This window comes from Dreissena polymorpha, chromosome 15, assembly GCF_020536995.1.
Source record: "Dreissena polymorpha isolate Duluth1 chromosome 15, UMN_Dpol_1.0, whole genome shotgun sequence".
Lineage (NCBI taxonomy): Eukaryota > Metazoa > Mollusca > Bivalvia > Myida > Dreissenidae > Dreissena > Dreissena polymorpha.
This window is the reverse complement of record NC_068369.1, coordinates 58,934,798-58,955,167: the sequence shown is the minus strand read 5'-3', so window position 1 is coordinate 58,955,167 and position 20,370 is coordinate 58,934,798. Positions and strand designations below refer to the sequence as shown.

General features: G+C 36.0%; 2 protein-coding genes across 7 annotated transcripts in view; both read right to left on the bottom strand.

The window, feature by feature from the left end:
• LOC127860277 (nephrin-like) overlaps window positions 1-20,370 on the bottom strand; it is a 393,077-nt gene that overhangs the window by 220,047 nt on the left and 152,660 nt on the right. The window lies entirely within an intron of this gene.
• Window positions 1-20,370, bottom strand: part of LOC127860273 (hemicentin-2-like) — a 483,526-nt gene that overhangs the window by 424,310 nt on the left and 38,846 nt on the right. For all 3 annotated transcript variants that reach the window (XM_052398268.1, XM_052398267.1, XM_052398266.1), the window contains 3 exons: window positions 15,632-15,898; window positions 4,333-4,644; window positions 2,902-3,237 (listed from right to left, as the gene is read on the bottom strand). In XM_052398268.1, coding sequence (XP_052254228.1) covers window positions 2,902-3,237; window positions 4,333-4,644; window positions 15,632-15,898 — 915 coding nt within the window. The remainder of the gene's footprint in view (window positions 1-2,901; window positions 3,238-4,332; window positions 4,645-15,631; window positions 15,899-20,370) is intronic.

Below are 20,370 nucleotides of genomic sequence, written 5' to 3'. Positions count from 1 at the left end.
CCCCCAAACACATCTGAACTGTTCTCATTACAAAAGATTCATTATGGATGGAAATTCTGAAAATATCTAAAGAAGAATCATGTAAACCTTCATTTAACATTTTACTTTTTTCACTTGCAACATGAACAAGAGATTTTTTTGTCAGAAACACAATGCCCCCTAATGCACCGCTTTTTTGTACCTTTGACCTTGAAGGATGACCTTGAACTTGACCTTTCACCACTCAAAATGTGAAGCTCCATGAGATACACATGCATGCCAAATATCAAGTTGCTATGTTCAATATTTCAAAAGTTATTGCAAAACTTTACTATATAAAAGTTTTAAATTTTTGAGCTTTGACCTTGAAGGATGACCTTGACCTTTCACCACTCAAAATGTGCAGCTCCATGAAATACACATGCATGCCAAATATCAGGTTGCTATGTTCAATATTTCAAAAGTAATTGCAAAACTTTACTATATTAAAGTTTTTAATTTTTGACGTTTGATCTTGAAGGATGACTTTGACCTTGACCTTTCACCACTCAAAATGTGCAGCTCTAGAAGATACGCATGCATGCCAAATGATCTTTCACCACTCAAAATGTGCAGCTCTATTAGATACACATGCATGCCAAATATCAAGTTGCCATGTTCAATATTTCAAAAGTTATTGCAAAACTTTTCTGTAAGGTTAATGTTGTGGGACAGAATGACAGAATGAAAGACAGACAGACAGGCCAAAAACAATATACCCCTGATCTATCGATCCGGGGGCATAAAAAGTAGGGATAATAGGGCTATTTTTAAAAAAAGTGGGGAAAAGTAGGGTTAAGAAAAAAAAGTAGGGAAAAGTAGGAAAAGTAGGGACCAGTAGAAAGCCTGTGAATTGTATTTAACTTCATAAACAATGAACATATAAACAATTATACACCTTTAATATGATACAGATTTGTAAATAATTTCTTACAACATAATGTTCATTCTGACGGGTTTTTATTTCTGAAAAATATTATTAAACACCAAATTTATTTTCAATCCATTTTTCATCTCTTTTCAAATTTCAAACAATTAGAAAACAATTAGGATACACTTACTAGAGTGTTACCTAGGAAAATGTTAGCGTATTTACAGCAAATGCTGTGCGCATGCGAAGACCTTCATTTGTAAAATGTAAACAGACGCAGTTACATAGGGAATAAACATAAAAAAGAGATTTTGTGTTACTTAGAAACAATAATAGGTTACAAGAAATGGTGTATGTGATTGATAAATTTCAATGGGTTATGTTAAATTGCTATTTACAAGTTGTTGTTGCATTTTTGATCTATTATCAAACTGTTTATCAGAACAAATTGGAGAGCGTGCAAACGTTATATCGCATGCTTTCATCTCTATAGCCACACATCGGCAAGAACCCACGACTCAACCAGAAACAAGGGTTGTTTGTAAAACATGCATGCCCCCCATATGGGCTCTCCGTTGTAGTGAGAGCCATTGTGTGAATATGTTTTTTGTCACTGTGACCTTGACCTTTGACCTGGTGACCTGAAAATTAATAGGGGTCATCTGCCAGTCATGATCAATGTACCTATAAAGTTTCATGCTCCTAGCCATAAGCATTCTTGAGTTATCATCCGGACACCATTTTACTATTTCGGGTCACCGTGACCTTGACCTTTGACCTTGTGACCTCAAAATCAATAGGGGTCATCTGCGAGTCATGATCAATCTACCTATCAAGTTTCATGATCTTTGGCATATGCGTTCTTGAGTTATCATCCGAAAACCATTTTACTATTTCGGGTCACCGTGACCTTGACCTTTGACCTAGTGACCTCAAAATCAATAGGGGTCATCGGCGAGTCATGATCAATCTACCAATGAAGTTTCATGATCCTAGGCATATGCATTCTTGAGTTATCATCCGGAAACCATTTTACTATTTCGGGTCACCGTGACCTTGACCTTTGACCTAGTGACCTCAAATCAATAGGGGTCATCTTCGAGTCATGATCAATCTACCCATGAAGTTTCATGATCCTAGGCGTATGTGTTCTTGAGTTATCATTCAAAAACCATTTTACTATTTCGGGTCACCGTGACCTTGACCTTTGACCTAGTGACCTCAAAATCAATAGGGGTCATCTGCGAGTCATGATCAATGTACCTATGAAGTTTCATGATCCTAGGCCCAAGCGTTCTTGAGTTATCGTCTGACAACCACCTGGTGGACGGACAGACCAACCGACCAACAGACCGACCGACAGACCGAAATGAGCAAAGCAATATACCCCCTCTTCTTCGAAGGGGGCATAACTACCATATACACAGTCTGACTAATATAAAGAACCATGCAAACAATCTTGATTTGGAGAGTTTGTTGTGGAACTTTTATACCAACTCATAATTTCAATGTGAGAAACAATAGCTCCAGCAACAATCAGCTCACATTATGGCAAAATCCAAAACTACATCCCTATAATGTTCAATGGTAAATGCAGTAGCACAAGTTTATTTATTCTGGTCTATATGCAGAATATTTCCCCAACATTTAATTGGTTGTTAATGAAGTCTAGTAAAGGTTAAACCTACAGGGCTCGACATTAACGGTAGTCCGACTGTCCAGGACAACCAAAATTTTAGTCCGGACAAGTAAATATAGAATTTGCTAGTCCGACGGGACAAGCGGTCGTTATAATTTAATTACTTATAAAAAATGCCTTTAAATCCGTTATTTCTGTGAAGTTACCACAAAGCTTTTTCGATTATATTATGTTTACGTTTAACCACAAAGCGCAAGGTATTCTGATAGTTCCATGCAATACTACACCGTACTGTTTACAAGGTCCTAGGTAAAAAAGCTTAGCTAAAAATGTGTCATGCATTTTGTAAAACTTCTATGCTTAATAAACTTACTTTCTGCAACTACTGTCAACACAGCACTCGATACGCTAAAAGCATTTTTCATGTTGAGTGTGTAGTTTCCGAAGTCAACAGGTTCAAGATTAATGATAGTAAAGTTTAGGACAGTCCCGTCCACCTGCACCTTGGTCCCATACCAGTTAGCTGTCACATTTGTGTTGTACGGAAGTAGAATGTGTTTGCCTGAACTGCTGCTGATGTTTAGCCCATCATAACGTTGTAAGACTATTTTATCTAGTGTTGGGTAAGCATAAACTGGGATACTTAGAGAAGCATTAGCACCAGTAGCTGCAGCAACCTTCAGACTAGGGGTCAGTACTTTAGGACTCACTGTAAAGAAAAATCAGGAATTTAGTTAATATACATTTTCATTATTATTATAACAGCATTTTAATATACAGCCTATTTAAAAGTATGAAAACAAATTAGAACTAATTCTAAGTTAAAAGAATATTTAGAGAAAGATTTTCAAAAGACATTTCACCAATTCCAAGCAATACTTTATGTGAAACTATAACTATCAATTATGGTGATGAATACCTATCTTATTCTACATTGACACAAATGTACATAGCTTAGACGGTGCTTTATTTTGGTCTTTGATTTCCTAATATGACCCTCAAGATAGCTATGTGATTGTTGTGCGATAAACACATTATCTTCAAGACATAATTATTTATGGGATACAAATTCAAAATCTTTCAAAATATGTGAAAAGTAGACAACAGACAAATGTTCTGACAGAGTTTCATCAAGATAAACACAACTTCTAAACTCGAAAAATAATAATGATGAACAAGTCAAAATGCACAACTGACGACAGACAAAACCATGGAATTTAAAATAATAATATATTTTATCTTTGACCTCCAAGTGGGACCTTGACCTGTGAGTTAGCAAATGGCATCACACAAACTTGCATAAATTTACATTTAAGCTATTGAAAATTCCTAAAATGGTTTCGGAAGATAGAAAGAAGATATCATTCTAAACAAACCAAACAACAAACAGAAAGAAAGATGGACATATTGACTGCTTAATTCCATATCTTCCAAGTGGTAGGATATATGTAGGTATATAATACATGCTATTGATTTCTTTTCTAGAAAATCAAAGAATTTCTTATGGCTGTAAATATTGTGTCTGAAATTCAAAGAGGTAATTAAAGTATAACTGAACTGTGATATCAATCAAGATTAAATTTGAAAGTGACATTACAGGAAGATTTTAACATTTTCAGCAAATGGTTGCTTATAACTTAACCTACTATTTGTTAGCTTGAATCGTTGAGATTGTGGTTAAATACAAATTTCTTCCAAGTTGAGAATACGATAATGTTTTGAAAGTTAACGCTTAGCACTTTTATTGGCCGTCAAATTGGTAACTTGTAAAATATGTATATGTAAATAAAACGATAACTACTACCTTTAACCATGAGGTTGGTTTCAGCAGTCTGATATAATTGCCCACTGACATCGACGACTCCGTTCTCTACTGAGCATTTATATGTGCCAGTATCATCCATTCGTAGTGCAGGTATGCGAAATATACGGGTAGACGTTGAAGCAGAGCTGTCCAGTGTGATATGTGTATTCAGTATCTGAACTCCACCATGTGTCTGGGTGAGGGCTGTAAACCTATACATCGCTGGTACTCCAGATGCCTCACACATTAAGTCTAATGGTTGTCCTTCGGTAGGGTTGGTAGACGACACGTTGATGGTTATATAAGGAGCATCTACAAAATGAACGATAAAGCCATGATTTAGCAAAGCGTTCAACTGTAAAGTGCAAATATGGCAGAGGCCGTCAGATTAAGCCTCATAAAAAACAACAGTTAATTGCAGTCGTAAAATGTAAATAAAAATAATATCTAACATATTATTATAATTAAACTCTAGTAAAATTAAAGATACAAGCGATTCAATATATTTCACAAGGGGCATGACTAAACCAACAATTTGTGTTAAAATTACACAAATAAAATATTTAATTATTGTTTCACTGATACACCATGGTGAAATATCAATTAAAGCAAACATATCAAAAGTATCAGTTCTCTCTTTCAGGCAAACTTATTTCAAAATCAAACCTGTGATTCTGACACGATTTTTAAAGAGAAGCCATATAAGGTAACAAAAAACAGCCACTGGTGGCAATTTTTTACGATCAAACAATCAAGTTATACCATCCACTGTAATTTCAAGCAAATCATGTTAAAATCTAAGCCATGGTTTGTGACAACTCAATAACCTTTTTTGTTCCTAATAAATTCATAGAAGTTACAACTACTTTACGCCTGAATATGTTGGTTTCAGATATTTCTATACTACCGTTAAAAGATCTGCTGACCAACATGAGGACCTGAACCATTTGAGCAACTGTAAAAGATCAACCAATAAATATTTCTGCACTGTGAGCATTTTAGTTTCAGTGATATTTCTTCACTGTGAGCTTTTTAGTTTCAGTGATGTTGATAAACAATATTTTAATGAAGAAAAACATTCCATTACTGATCGACAAATCTGATCTTAAGTTACTCTGAGCAAATAATTATTTAAGGATTTAAAAATGTTAGTCTCTTTACGGTTGAACAAAAGCTTTATCAGAAACATAACTAAAAATAAGCCCACACAGGTTTGTAAATGGCATAGCAGCCATGCTCATGGCATGTTAAATGGCGCATTACTCCAAAAAGTAAGGATCACTGCATTTAAAAATTGTGTCCTATACATTCACACCTCATAGCCATGACATATTTCAAGTTTCAAATCAATCATTTAGAAATCTAGAACCATAACAAGAGGGCCTGAAAGGCCCAAAGTCGCTCACCTGAGATAATAAGATATTATTGGGACACATCTTCTGACCAAGTTTCATGAAGATTGGAAAATAAATGTGGCCTCTAGAGTGTTAACAAGGTTTTACTAAAGACATATAAGCAAAAATGCCCCGCCCCCTGGCAGCCATGTTTTTCAACCAACCGGTATCATTTTTAATCTCTTCCAAGATAGTATCTCGATGAATCTTCTGACCAAGTTTCATGAAGATCGGACAGTAAATGTGGCCTCTAGAGGGTAAACAACATTTTACTATAGCCATATAAGGAAAAATGCCCTGCCCCTTGAAAGCCATGTTTTTCAAGCAAACATAATTTTAAGTTATTTTGGAAATCATCGAAGATATCATTGAGACCAATCTTCTGACCAAATTTAATGAAGATTGAACAATTAATGTGGCCTCTAGAGTGTTAACGAGGTTTTACTAAAGCCAGATAAAGCCATATAAGGAAAAATGCCCCGCCCCTGGTGGCCATGTTTTTAAAGCAACCACAACCATTTTTGAACTCATCCAAGATATCATTGGGACAAATGTTCTGACCAAGTTTCAGGATGATTGGAAAATAAATGTGACCTCTAGAGTGTTTACAAGGTTTTACTATAGCCATATAAGGAAAATGCCCCGACCCGATGGTGGCCATGTTTTTCAACGAACAGGTATCATTTTTTAACTCATCCAAGATATTAATGGGATGAATCTTCTGACCAACTTTCATGAAGATTGGACTAAAAATGTGGCCTCTAGAGTGTTAATAAGATTTTACTATAGCCTATATAGCCATATTAGGAAAAATGCCCCGCCCCTTGGCAGCCATGTTTTTCAAGCAAACATAACCATTTTTGAACTCATCCAATATATCACTTAGAAAAATCTTCTGACCATATTTCATGAAGAATAAATGTGGCCTCTAGAGTGTTAACAAGGTTTTACTATAGCCATATAAGGAAAAATGCCCCGCCCCCTGGCGGCCATGTGTTTCAACCAACCGGCATCATTTTCGAACTCGTGCAACATATTATTTGGATGAATCTTTAAACCAAGTTTCATGATGATTGGACAATAAATGTGGCCTCTAGAGTGTTAACAAGATTTAACTAGAGCCATATATAGCCATATAAGGAAAATACACCGCCCATTGGCAGCCATGTTTTTCAAGCAAAGGTTTCCATTTTGAACTCATCCAAGATATCATTGGGACAAATCTTCTGAGCAAGTTTCATGAAGATCAGAAAATAAATGTGGCTTCTAGAGTGTAAACAAGGTTTTACTATAGCCATATAAGGCAAAATGCCCCGCCCCTTGGCAGCCATGTTTTTCAAGCAAATGTAACCATTTTCAAATTCATCCAAGATATTACTGAGACCAATCTTCTGACCAAATTTCATGAAGATTGGACAATTAATGTGGCCTCTAGAGAGTTAACAAGGCAAATGTTGACAGCGCACGACGGACGATACACGATGGACAAAAAGCGATCATAAAACCTCACCATGAGCATGTTGTGCTCAGGTCAGCTAACAAGAGCTGTCAGAGGACAACGCGCTCGACTATTCGACTGCTTGACAGTATAACGTAAGCCATCATGGGGAAATTGTTCATATTCAATAATTTATTTGACGATCTTTCAAAAATAAAAAAAGGAAAAAATAATAATATTTTTTTTTGGGGGGGGGAGGGGTAGGGGGGGTTGAGAGGGAGGTATAATGTGAGGTGTGGTCATTTATTAGACGATCTTTCAAAAATAAAAAAAGGAAAACAAATTTAAAAAATTGGGGAAGGGGGTTAGGGGGGTTGAGAGGGGGTAGATAATGTGGGGTGTGGTCATTTATTAGATGATCTTTCAAATAAAAAAAGGAAAAATAAATAAATTTTTGGGGGGGGCGTGGGGTATTGTTTGGGTGGAATCCATTGTGGTATTCAGGTTAGTGTTGTTTTGTCAAAGTATTAATAAAATCTGATCATAAATAAAGAAGTTATGGCAATTTAAGCAAAATGTTCAATAATATTAGTATAAAAGGGGCCATAAATATGTAAAAATGCTTGATACAGTGGTCTGCTCTTGTTTATAGGTTGAGGTCATGTTGGTATACAAGTATGTAAAATATATAAGCAATATGTCAAAGGACATAGGAAATATTTGGGGGAGTACCCAAACTTTAACATAGATTTATCAATAATAAGCATATTCTATGGGGGCAATAATTCTGTCAAAATGCTTGATACAGTTGTCTGCTCTTGATAATAGGTTGGGGTCATGACTGTAAACAAGCACTCAAAATATGAAAGCAATATGTCAAGGGACATTGAAAATATTTGGGGTAGTATGCAAACTTTAACATTGGCACGTTAACGCCAACGGGAACGGCAATGCCGACGCCAGGGTGAGTAGGATAGCTCCACTATATATATATTTCATATATAATAGTCGAGCTAAAATGGCAAAGCGCAAGGGCATATAACTCAGGAACATGTGGATCACTGACCATGAAAATTATGTCTAGCATATCACTTCAATAGACCAGTTTCACAATACTACTCCTGTTGCTATTTTTAAATATCACGTGACACGTCGAATTTCAGAATGAGGCTGAACGTGTAACATTCTTTGGCAGAGAAAGTCAATGATTTTATACAAGTTGATTGTTGATTTTTAAATTCGACATTTTCATGAGCACTTACACTGGTTACAATAACGTCATATATGTGCATACAGGCATGTGTTTAGTCAATAAATTTATAAGTAATAATAATATAAACATTAAACAGTCAACACCTAAATAATTTTTCAACAACATTATATTTAGTACCATAAGTGCATATTTATAAATTTTATTTCATCTTTATAAACATACCAGTTACCAATGACCATCAGAGTAAAGGTGGTCTGAAGACTAAGCATCAATAATTAAACAAAACAAAAATACATTAGCCGTTTAATACAATACACAGCATTATATAACTATAATTCTCAAAGGCATGGGTGTGTTGGTGTGTGATAATTTTTTATGAACGATCGAATGTTTAAGAGGTGTGTTGAATAAGCATAAAACAAAGCCCTCTAAAATTCAAAGTACATGACGCCATTTAAATGTTATGTTAATTTTGTTTTAACAGTGTATTTACAATTTTCCTTTACAGTGAATGACATTATTGAATAATTCTATAGACAAGTAAAAAAAACCAGACATAGTGCAAATTGAACTGTCTGCATGCATATTGATAACTCTTTATACGTGATTATAAGTGACAAATATATATAATAAATCTCTAATGTTTTTATTTTCCTGAAACATTATTTAACCCCATTATGGTCAACAAAAATGCTTGTTTGTATTACGTTGTTCTGTACAGTAAAGTACACTCTCAACAGGACCAGGTCTTACTCAACGAAAGTGTTATCTTTTACCAGTCCCTGCTAAATACGTTAAATGTTTAACATATAGGTATTAAGCGGTTTAATAGGATCATGACTTTCGTTCCAACTGACAATCGCTCCTACGCTATTTTTGACAAAGCAAACATTCGCTCCTATGTTGGTTTGACTACTGGACATTCTTTCCAACGTTATTTTCACAAGCCAGACAATTATTCCTTCATTATTTGGACAGTCAAGATATTAGTTCCTGTATAATTTCACGCCCCAGACATTCGCTCCTACATAATTTTACATCTGGACGTTGATTCCTACAATTATAGGCAAAACCTAAACTGTGAAAACAATATCACGGTTCCTATACGTGACTTTTTCGGATCTGTGTTGGGAGAATAAAGCGGGACCAAGTTAACATTGTCTCAGGATCTCTTTTTAATATTTCACAATTTTTAATGGTATGAAGTGGAGAGCCCGCTCATTTGTACAAGTTTTCTATAGGTATCATGATCTTTGTAAACTAATAAGTATTTTTTCAGTAAAGTGCAACCGCCCGTTTGAACGGTTAGAAAAATGTCGGATCAGTGTGGGGACTTCATATTACAAACGTGCCGTTGCACTTAACTGAAAAATCCTTATTTGTTTAAAAAGATAATGATACCTATAGAAAACTCTCACGAATAAGCGGGCTCTCCACCTCATCTCATTAAAAATGGTGAAATATTTAAAAAGACATCATTAAAAATGTTAACTGGGTCGCGCTTTATTCTCCAACGACAGATCTTAACAAGAGTGCCAAACTGTCACAAGATACGCACGTTTTAAGGCTTTGGACAACTTGATAACTTTACCATGACCCATATTTGAACTTGACCTACATATCATCTAGACACAACTTCTGACTAAAGTTGGTGAAGATCTGATGAAAACTACTTCAATTAGAGAGCGGAAACAATGCTTAATGCTTATAATGCACTAAGTGACCTCGTGACCTAGTGTTTAACCTGGCATGACCCATATTTGAACTTGACCTGCATGTAGATATTGTCTAGACACAACTTCTGACCAAATTTGGTAAAGATCGGATGAAAACTACATCAATTCGAGAGCGGACACCATGCTAAATGCTTGAAATGGTTTAAGTGACCCTGTGACCTAGTTTTTGACCCGGCATGACCCATATTCGAACTTGACCTAAATATTGTTTAGATACAACTTCTGACCAAGTTTGGTGAAGATCGGATGAAATCTACTTCAATTAGAGAGCGGACACCATGCTAAATGCTTGAAATGCACTAAGTGACCCTGTGACCTAGTTTTTGACCAGGCATGACCCATATTCAAACTTAACCTAGATATTGTCTAGATACAACTTTTGACCAAGTTTGGTGAAGATCGTATAAAAACTATTTTAATTAGAGAGCGGTAACTGCTGTGGCCGCCGCCACCCGCCCACCGCCAAGGTGAAACTATAATACGTCCCGTTTTTTTTAAAACGGGCGTATAAAAGTCAAGTGGTATAGGCACCGTGAATATGTACAACAAGCATTTGCCAATGCAGTTTTAGCACAGTGGGCCCTCCTTGCTTGGACTTTAAAATCAATTTTGAAAAAGCAGCACTTGTTTTTGCGATCATGTCGCCGCAGCGCTTGAACTTTTTACAAGCGCTTGCAAGCTCTCATATGAATGTTTTCTGCAATCGTCCAACAACCAATTAAAACATGCACCCGCTAATCAGCTGTGTGTGCATAAGGGGCTTAGATAAGACGTGCAAACAATTTCTGGGTCGTTTATGGGGGTCAATTAGGGTGTTTGTCCCATAACAATGATTAATAATGATCGATTATAACGGGTAAATGTGGTGTATGAGCAATTTAAGGAAACTATGCTCAATTTTTTTAATTTTTTTTGTTTTATTTTATGTGTTGACAAATTATTCGGTGTTTAAAGACTAAACAGTAACTGGTGTTTGTTGCGGCTGTGCGTAATTTAGGTTAAAATTATTATCAATTGTAACCATACCTGCAACATATTATTTTTCTTTAGTTTGTGTGCATGATATAATGATAAGATCTAAGGAGCTACCAGCCCCTATGACAGGTAAATCTGCATTTACTTATTTCTTGGTCAGGACTACTAATGAAACCTCCTCAGAGAATGCAATAGGTGAAAGTGTCCAGGACATTGCCAGCATTCCTGAAGGCCCCCACCCTAGAAACTAGCAGACCAATTCAACCTTCCCATTGACGAAACACTGAACAACTGGAGGCATGTTTGAGGCAGCCTACAGTGCACAGTAAAGGAGGCTGATGAGGCAATGGAGTGGGTGACCATCCATTTACGGAACAGTCACAACCACCTCTACAAGCTGGTAGTTGTTTTTTCCTGCTCCTCCCTGCATCTACAGATGATTGGTACATGACTAGGCTGTCAGGAGCACAACATCAACAGAAAGATGCAAAGGTGTTTGTTTATTTGCTTTAATATCTCTTTGTATTTAAATCATACTAGATTCAAAGGATCTGTTATCAGAGTTATTTACCAATTGTGTATTTCAGACTGCGATAGGGGCTTCAGCACCATGAAACGGGTGAAGACAGAAAAACGTGCTCGACTGAAGTCTGCTGTCCTTCATGCTCTGATGATGGTAAGCATTGAAGGGACAGACTTTGAGGCAGTGGACTTGAATGGTGGCAGTGGAGGAATGGTGGATGCCTGGCACCAGGAGAAGCCTCTGAGAACAATTTTTGAACTAAACAATTTATAGATGTATGTATTCTTGAGGTAAAACATGAAACTTTCCTATGTCTACTGTTATATTGGTTGTTACTTTATATAATAATATATTAATTTAATGAAATAAATTAAGGAAAAATAAAAAGGGGGCATGCCCCCTTCTGCACCAACACCCTTCCTCATTGCTTTGCCGCTGAGCCTGACCAACATCCTAGGGAAATGCCTGGTACATGTATATATAGTGATGGGCCACTCCCTCAAATTCACTCCCAACCTGGAACTTCTAAAGGACGAACGCGATCAGCCTGTGCTATGCTTTGAGGGTCGCTCGTAGGCCAAGAAACACGCGTTTAAGTCTACAATACAGTGGCAATGCAGTTAAAGTCACCACTATTTCCACAAGGTTTCACTAATTACAGATCTCCATGTTAGTTGATATAGTCGAATAACTTTTAACTTATCATTCTCATGCTCACAAAAAAATCTTAAACTTGAACTTGATACAAATATGAAATGTAGCACACAATTTAAGAAGAGCTGTCAGAGGACAGCGCGCTCGACTATTTGAGTGCTTGACAGTATAACGTAAGTCATCATGAAAAGGGGGGTATAATGTGGGTGTGTGGTCATTTAATAAAATGATCTTTCCAAAAAAAGAAACAAAAGAAAAAAGAAAAAAATTGGGGGGGGGATTCTGGGGTGGAGCGTGGGGGATGGTTTAGGTGGAGTCCATTGTGGTATGTCAGGTAAGTGTTGTTTTATCAAAGTATGAATCAAATGTGATCATAAATCAAAAAATTATGGCAATTTAAGCAAAACTTATTAATTTGACCTTGAGAGTCAAGGTCATTCAAAGGTCAAGGTCAAATTCAACTTGCCAGGTACAGTAACATCAGGATAGTAAGAAAGTATTTGAAGTTTGAAAGCAAAAGCCTTGATACTTTAGAAGTAAAGTGGATCTAAGCACAAAATTTAACAAAATATTAAAATTTACAAAGACATAAAAGGGCCATAATTCCGTTAAAAAGCCAACCAGAGTTATGCAACTTGCCCTGTACAGTCCCCTTACGATAGTTAGCGAGTTTTCCAAGTACAAAAAGCAATAGCTATGATACTTAAGGAGTAAAATGGACCAAAAAACAAAACTTCAAAAAAATATGTTCAATTATCTAAGCATAAAAGGAGCAATAATTCTGTCAAAATGCTTGATACAGTTGTCTGCTCTTGCTTATTAATTGGGGGTCATGCTGGTAAAGAAGTATGCAAAAGCTATATGTCAAGGACAAAGGAAATATTTGAGGTGGTACACAAACTTTAACATAGAATATGCATCTAAGTGAAAAAAGGGCCATAATTCTTACAAAATGCTTGATACAGTTGTCTGCTCTTGTTTATAGGTTGGGGTCATGTTGGTAAAGAAGTATGCATAATATTAAAGCAATATGTCAAGGGACATTGGACATATTTGGGGTGGTACGCAAACTTTAACATTGAGTTATCAATAATATGCATATTCTAAGTGGACAAACGGCAATAATTCTTACAAAATGCTTGATACAGTTGTCTGCTCTTGTTTAAAGGTTGGGGTCATGTTGGTCAAGAAGTATGCAAAATATGAAAGCAATATGTCAAGGGATATAGCAAGTATTTGGGGTAGTACGCAAACTTTAACATAGAGTTATCAATAATACGCATTTTCTAAGTAGAAAAAGAGCCATAATTATTACAAAATGTTTGATACAGTTGTTTGCTCTTGTAAATAGGTTGGGGTCATGTTGGTTAAGAAGTATGCAAAATATGAAAGCAATATGTCAAGGGACATAGAAAATAATACAAGGTGGTACACAAATTTTAACATTTGCACGCTCACGCTCACGCTAACGCCGGGGTGAGTAGGATAGCTCCACTATATATATTTCAAATATAATAGTCGAGCTAATAATGACATAATACAAATTCTTATTAAAAATTGCCTAGATTGTAATATTTATGTGGATAACATGTGATTATAATGACCAGTATAGCAATTATGTAAGAACCAAAGTCAAGACTGTCAAAATAATGTAGGAACTGCTGTCCAGATTGTAAAAATAAGGTAGGAATGAATCTCCACCTCTGTCAAAATTAGTGTAGGAACAAATAAATGCCTGTCATTCACTTTATAATTATAATTAAACTGGCTTTTATCTATAAAGTATTTAGTTTCTGACAATCTGTAAGGACAACTTATTTTGAAGTTGAGTATTTGGCGTTAAATTAGATCTAGAAATGTCTACTCAATAATACTACTAGAAGAAAACATGTCTGCATGTAGGTTTCATAAATTGTGTTTTATGACCAGACATATGCTGCCCGTGGCTTATGAAAACATGTTGTTATTTTAAATTTGTTGGCACAGTATCTGATCACAACAATAGAATGAGTTTGTGCTGAACACAGGGGATATAAAACCACAGATCTATCAATAAACAAGATTATTGAAACAAGTACTGCATTAACTATAAAAATGGGAAGTATATATAACTATATAACTACTGATTCAGACAATCTCATCTTGTTTTGACAATATCATTACGTTGCAGACTGTTCAAAAGAGTGAATGGTTGAAGTCAGATGCGGTGTTTCGTGGACCTATTATAAATGGATACACGTTCAGCCTCGTTCTGGAATTCTGCAAGTCACGTGATTTTGCTCTCTTATCAATTTTGGCTCATTGAGATAAGGGTCTATTTCTTGTGGAATAATGCAGTTGTTCTTTCCGTAAACTTCAAACTGTCTAGTAATCTGCCATAAAAATATTCAAGGTTACGTGTGCATCACATGGAATGAAAAACTTTTTACAAATCTACAATTCATGGTGAATACATACTTCAAGCTTCAATTTATCACTTGAGACATGTAGTAGAAGTTTGCTCTACAAACATTATGCATGGCCAAACCATGGACAACTAACCAACAGAGATTCAAATATATTCCCTACCAAACTGTGTACGGGTATTATAATTAGACAATAAATGTTGGACACAAAACAGGACAAAGGATGGACCCAATTTACAAATAGATCATTGAGTGTTCCATGCTCAATTAAGCTTAAGGGGGAATACATGACTTATTTTAAGAACTTCTCTCTTTGACTACTGACGGAATATTGGGATGAGACTAGGCACTTAAAGTAAGAGCCAACTTAGCAGTCTATACAACAAAATTTCAAATAAAAAATAGATCTCTGTGTAAAGCTTCCAATTGATAGGATATGATGCTCCAAGATTGATGATAATGCACTGACATTTTGTTCATGCCAGAATTAGTTTGTATGAAAGCTGGCAAACAATTAAGGAAATGTACTGTTTTAAGCAGATTGAAATTAGCTAAGTGCAATTGCTGTGTAATAGACAAATTGATGGATGAAAAGACATGCATACCTTATGCAAGAACCATATAAATAAAAATAATTATCAAGGATATGTTATTCAAAATCCATATAAAACAATCAATATATATTTATATTAGATAAGCATGCATGAAATGAAATAATTATTGCATGCACCTGTAAGTGTAAGTAATTAATACATATGCAGAATGAATAACAATATTACTTTATAACCAATAAACTTAGTAGCCTTTTGTTAAATATCTATATGTGTCAAATATCTTAAGTATTTTAAATTCTTATCCTTTCATACATAAATAATCAACTGTCAATCAATAAGACTTACTTACAATTTACAACCAACTTTCATAAAAAATAATCAACTGTCAATCAATAATACTTACTTACAATAAACAACTAACTTGGTAGAATTGTTCTTTGTATGACTGGATCCAGGGTTATGAGCAACGCACACATAACTCCCTGCTGCATATCTGTCAACTTGCCGCATGATGAGCAGTCCTGTGTATGTGATGTTTGTTCCAGATGTCATGTTCCTCCATGTGTAAGTGCATTGTGGCCAGCAGTCGGATGAGCATGTCACATTGGAAACCACTTGTCCTTCTGTGACGATGTATTCAGATGGCACGCTAAGTTTTACATCGTCTGGACCATCTATAATAGTAAATCATACGTTAATCATATCATCATTATTGGACCAAACTATGGCCTCTAGTGTGTTTACAAGGTTTAAGTAAGATTAGACTCCATGACCTAGATTCTGTAACCAAATTACCAAACGTCAATCTCGACCTAGATATTGTCCAGACAAACAGCCTGGTCAAGTTTCATCATTATTGAACCAAAACTCTGGCGTATGGAGTGATTACCAAGTTTTTGTAAGAATTGACCTGGTGACCTATATTTTTGACCCCTCATGACCAAACATCAAACTTTGCTTACAAAAATAAATATTATGACCAAGATTCATAAAATCTGAAACAAAATTGTGACCTCTAGTGTTTACAAGTATTTTGTATAATATCATTAAAATTATGACAATCTAAGGGCAATAATGCTGGCATTTTTTATGCGATATTGCTCATTATCAAACTTTACTGACATCTTGAGGCCATATAGCTTCTCAGCACTTTTGATAAAGAATGCTTGAGAAATGTGAATGCTAGAGTGTTTACAAACCAAATGTGGACGGATGGAAGACGGACAAAGACAGATCCTAAAACCTCACCTGAGCAATCGGGTGAGCTAAAAAGTATGTTTTTCTCAACGATCTGAGTCATTTTCTAACTTGTCTGGGATTTCAATAAAACCTATGTCTTGACTAAGTTTCACAATGATTAGGCAAAAAATGTGACACCTAGATTGTTCACAAGGTTTCTCTATAGTCATATAAGGAAAACTGCCACCCCCCCCCCCACCATGGCGGCCATGTTACAGATCAGGACCATTTTCAAACTCATCTGAGATATAAATAAAACCAATGTTTTCACAAAGTTTTATGATAATTGGGCAAAAAAAGTGACATCTAGAGTGTTCACACGATATTTTTACTATATACATATAAGGGAAATGCTCCCCACCACCCCCCCCCTTTGCAGCCATGTTTTTCAACGGACTGGAACCATATTTCGAACTCAACTCTCGTATCTAGAAAGCAAATGTTCTGACTCAATTTCATTGTGACTTCTAAAGTGTTCACAAGGTTTCTCTATAGGCAAATAAGGAACTGCCCCGCCCAATGGCAGCCATGTTTTTCAACAGACTGTAACCACTTTTGAACTCAACCAACATATCTTTAAGACAAACATTTTGACAAAGTTACATGAAGATTGGGCATGAAATGTGACTTCTACATTGTTTACAAGGTTTTTCTTTTTTTTAACCTAGTTTTTGACCCAGCATGACCCAGTTTCAAACTCGATCAAGGAATCATTGGCACAAATCCTCTGACCAAGTTTCATGAAGATCAGACAACACATGTGGCCTCTAGAGTGTTTACAAGGTTTCTCTATAGCCAAATAAGTAAAGCTGCCCCGCCCACTGGCAGCCATTTTTTTCAATGGACCAAAACCACTTTTAAACTCAACCAACATATCATTAAGACAACATTTTGACAAAGTAACATGAAGATTGAACATGAAATGTGACTTCTACAGTGTTTAGAAGTTTTTTTGTTTTTTTTACCAAGTGACCTAGTTTTGGATCCGGCATGACCTAGTTTCGAACTCGACCGAGGTATCATTGGGACAAAGCTTCTGACTAAGTTTCATGACGATCAGACAAGAAATGTGGCCTCTAGAGTGTCTACGAACAAATGTGGACAGACAGACGACGGACAGACGGACGGACAGACGACGGACAAAGACCAATTAGAAAAGCTCACCTAAGCTAAAAAAGGTATAAACAAGAGGGCATGAAAGGCCCAAAGTCGCTCACCTGAGATAACTAGATATTATTGGGAAAAATCTTCTGACCAAGTTTCATGAAGATCAGAAAATTAATGTGGCCTCTAGAGTGTTAACAAGGTTTTACTATAGCCATACAGGAGCTTGTCACAGTAGTGCCAAATCCCCGCCGAAGTGTGTTTGCTTGTATGACAACATTTGTTTTAGCGAGTAGAATAATATTTGTAAAACAAATAAAGGAAGATAATTGAAAACAATGGCTGAAAGAGTGTGTTTATATTTCTATTTTCAAGTTAATCCCTTTGGTAGATTTAGAGTTATGCTATGGACAAAAAATTACTTTGTAATTAAAAAAGGGAGATAATTCAAAAACAAAGGTAGATAGTGTTATGGTTCTAAGTCACTGCACTTCTTCTACTTTCCATCTGTTTATATTCAACGTTTCATGTAAATCCCTTCAGTAGATTTAGAGTTATGTTCTGGACAAAAATTTCCCTTGAAATTAAATAAAGGCAGATAATTCAAAAACTAAAGTAGATAGAGTTATGGTTCTTAGCCACTGCACTTGCCATCTGTTTATATTTCAAGTTTCAAGTAAACCCTTCAGTAGATTTAGAGTTATGCTCCAGACAAAAATTAACTTTAAAGTTATATAAAATGGGAGATAATTCAAAAACTAAGGTAGACAGAGTTATGGTTCTTTGTCACTGCACTTCTTCTAGTTGCCATCTGTTTATATTCTAAGATTACAGTAAATCCATGAAAAGATTTGGAGTTATGCTCCGGACATAGTTTCCGACAGACGGACAGACAGACGGACAGACGGACGGGACTTATCACTATATCCGCTCTGATTTTTTTTTCGACAACTATAATAAGGAGAAATGCCCGCCCACTGGCAGCCATTTTTTTTTCAACCAACCGGCATCATTTTTGAACTGGTCCAAGATATTATTGGGATGAATCTTCTGACCAAGTTTCATGAAGATTGGACAGTAAATGTGGCCCTTAAAGTGTTAACAAGATTTTACTTTAGCCATATAAGGAAAAATGCCCCGCCACTTGGAAACCATGTTTCTCACGCAAACAAAATTATTTTCAAACTCATCAAGGTATATCATTGAGACCAATCTTCTGACCAAATTTCATGAAAATTGGACAATAAATGTGGCCTCAAGAGTGTTAATAAGGTTTAACTATAGCCATATATAGCCATATAAGGAAAAATGCCCCGCCCCTGGTGGTCATGTTTTTAAAGCAACCAAAACCATTTTTGAACTCATCCAAGATATTATTGGGACAAATCTTCTGACCAAGTTTCAGGATGATCGGAAAATAAATGTTACCTCAAGAGTGTTAACAAGATTTTACTAAAGCCATATAAGGAAAAATGCCATGTTCCCCATGGTGGCCATGTTTTTCAACCAACCGGCATCATTTTTGAACTTGTCCAAGATATTATTGGGATGAATCTTCTGACCAATTTTCATGAAGATCGACCTATAAATGTGGCATCTAGAGTTTTAACAAGATTTTACTATAGCCAAATATAGCCACATAAGGAAAAATGCTCCACCCATTGGCAGCCATGTTTTTCAAGCAAACATAACCATTTACGAACTCATCCAAGATATCAATAAGACAAAGACCATATTTAATGAAGATTGGACAATAAATGTGGCCTCTAAAGTGTTAACAAGGTTTTACAAAAGCCATACAAAGCCTTATAAGGGAAAATGCCCGCCCCCAGGTGGCCATGTTTTTAAAGAAACCAAAATCATTTTCAAACACAATCAAGATATCATTCAGACAAATCTCCTGACCAAGTTTCATGAAGATTGGAAAGTAAATGTGGCCTCTAGAGTGTGAACAAGGTTTACCATAGCCATATAAGGAAAAATGCCCAGCACCCTGGCGGCCATGTTTTTCAAACAACCGGCATCATTTTCGAACTCGTCCAAGATATTATTGGGATGAATCTTCTGACCAAGTTTCATGAAGATTGGACAATACATGTGGCCTCAAGAGCGTTAACAAGCTTTTACTATAGCCATATATAGCCATATAAGGAAAACTGCCCCGCCCTTGGCAGCCATGTTTTTCAATCAAAGGTTACCTTTTTGAACTCATCCAAGATATCATTGGGACGAATCTTCTGAGCAAGTTTCATGAAGATCAGAAAATAAATGTGGCTTCTAGAGTGTAAGCAAGGTTTTACTATAGCCATATAAGGCAAAATGCCCCGAAACCTGGCGGCCATGTTTTTCAACCAACCGGCATCTTTTTCGAACTCATCCAAGAAATTATTGGGATGAATCTTCTCACCAAGTTTCATTAAGATCAGACCATAAATGTGGCCCCTAGAGTGTTAACAAGATTTTATTTTATCCACATATAGCCATATAAGGAAAAATGCCCTGCCCCTTGGCAGCCATGTTTTTCAAGCAAACGTAACCATTTTCGAACTCATCCAAGATATCATTGAGACCAATCTTCTGATCTAATTTCATAAAGATTGGACATACATGTGGCCTCTACAGTGTCAACAAGGTTTTACTATAGCCATTTTAGGAAAAATGCCCCGCACCCTGGCGGCCATGATTTTCAACCAACTGGCATCATTCTCAAACTCGTGCAACATATTATTGGGATAAATCTTCTGACCAAGTTTCATGAAGATTGGACAATAAATGTGGCCTCTAGGGTGTTAACAAGGTTTTA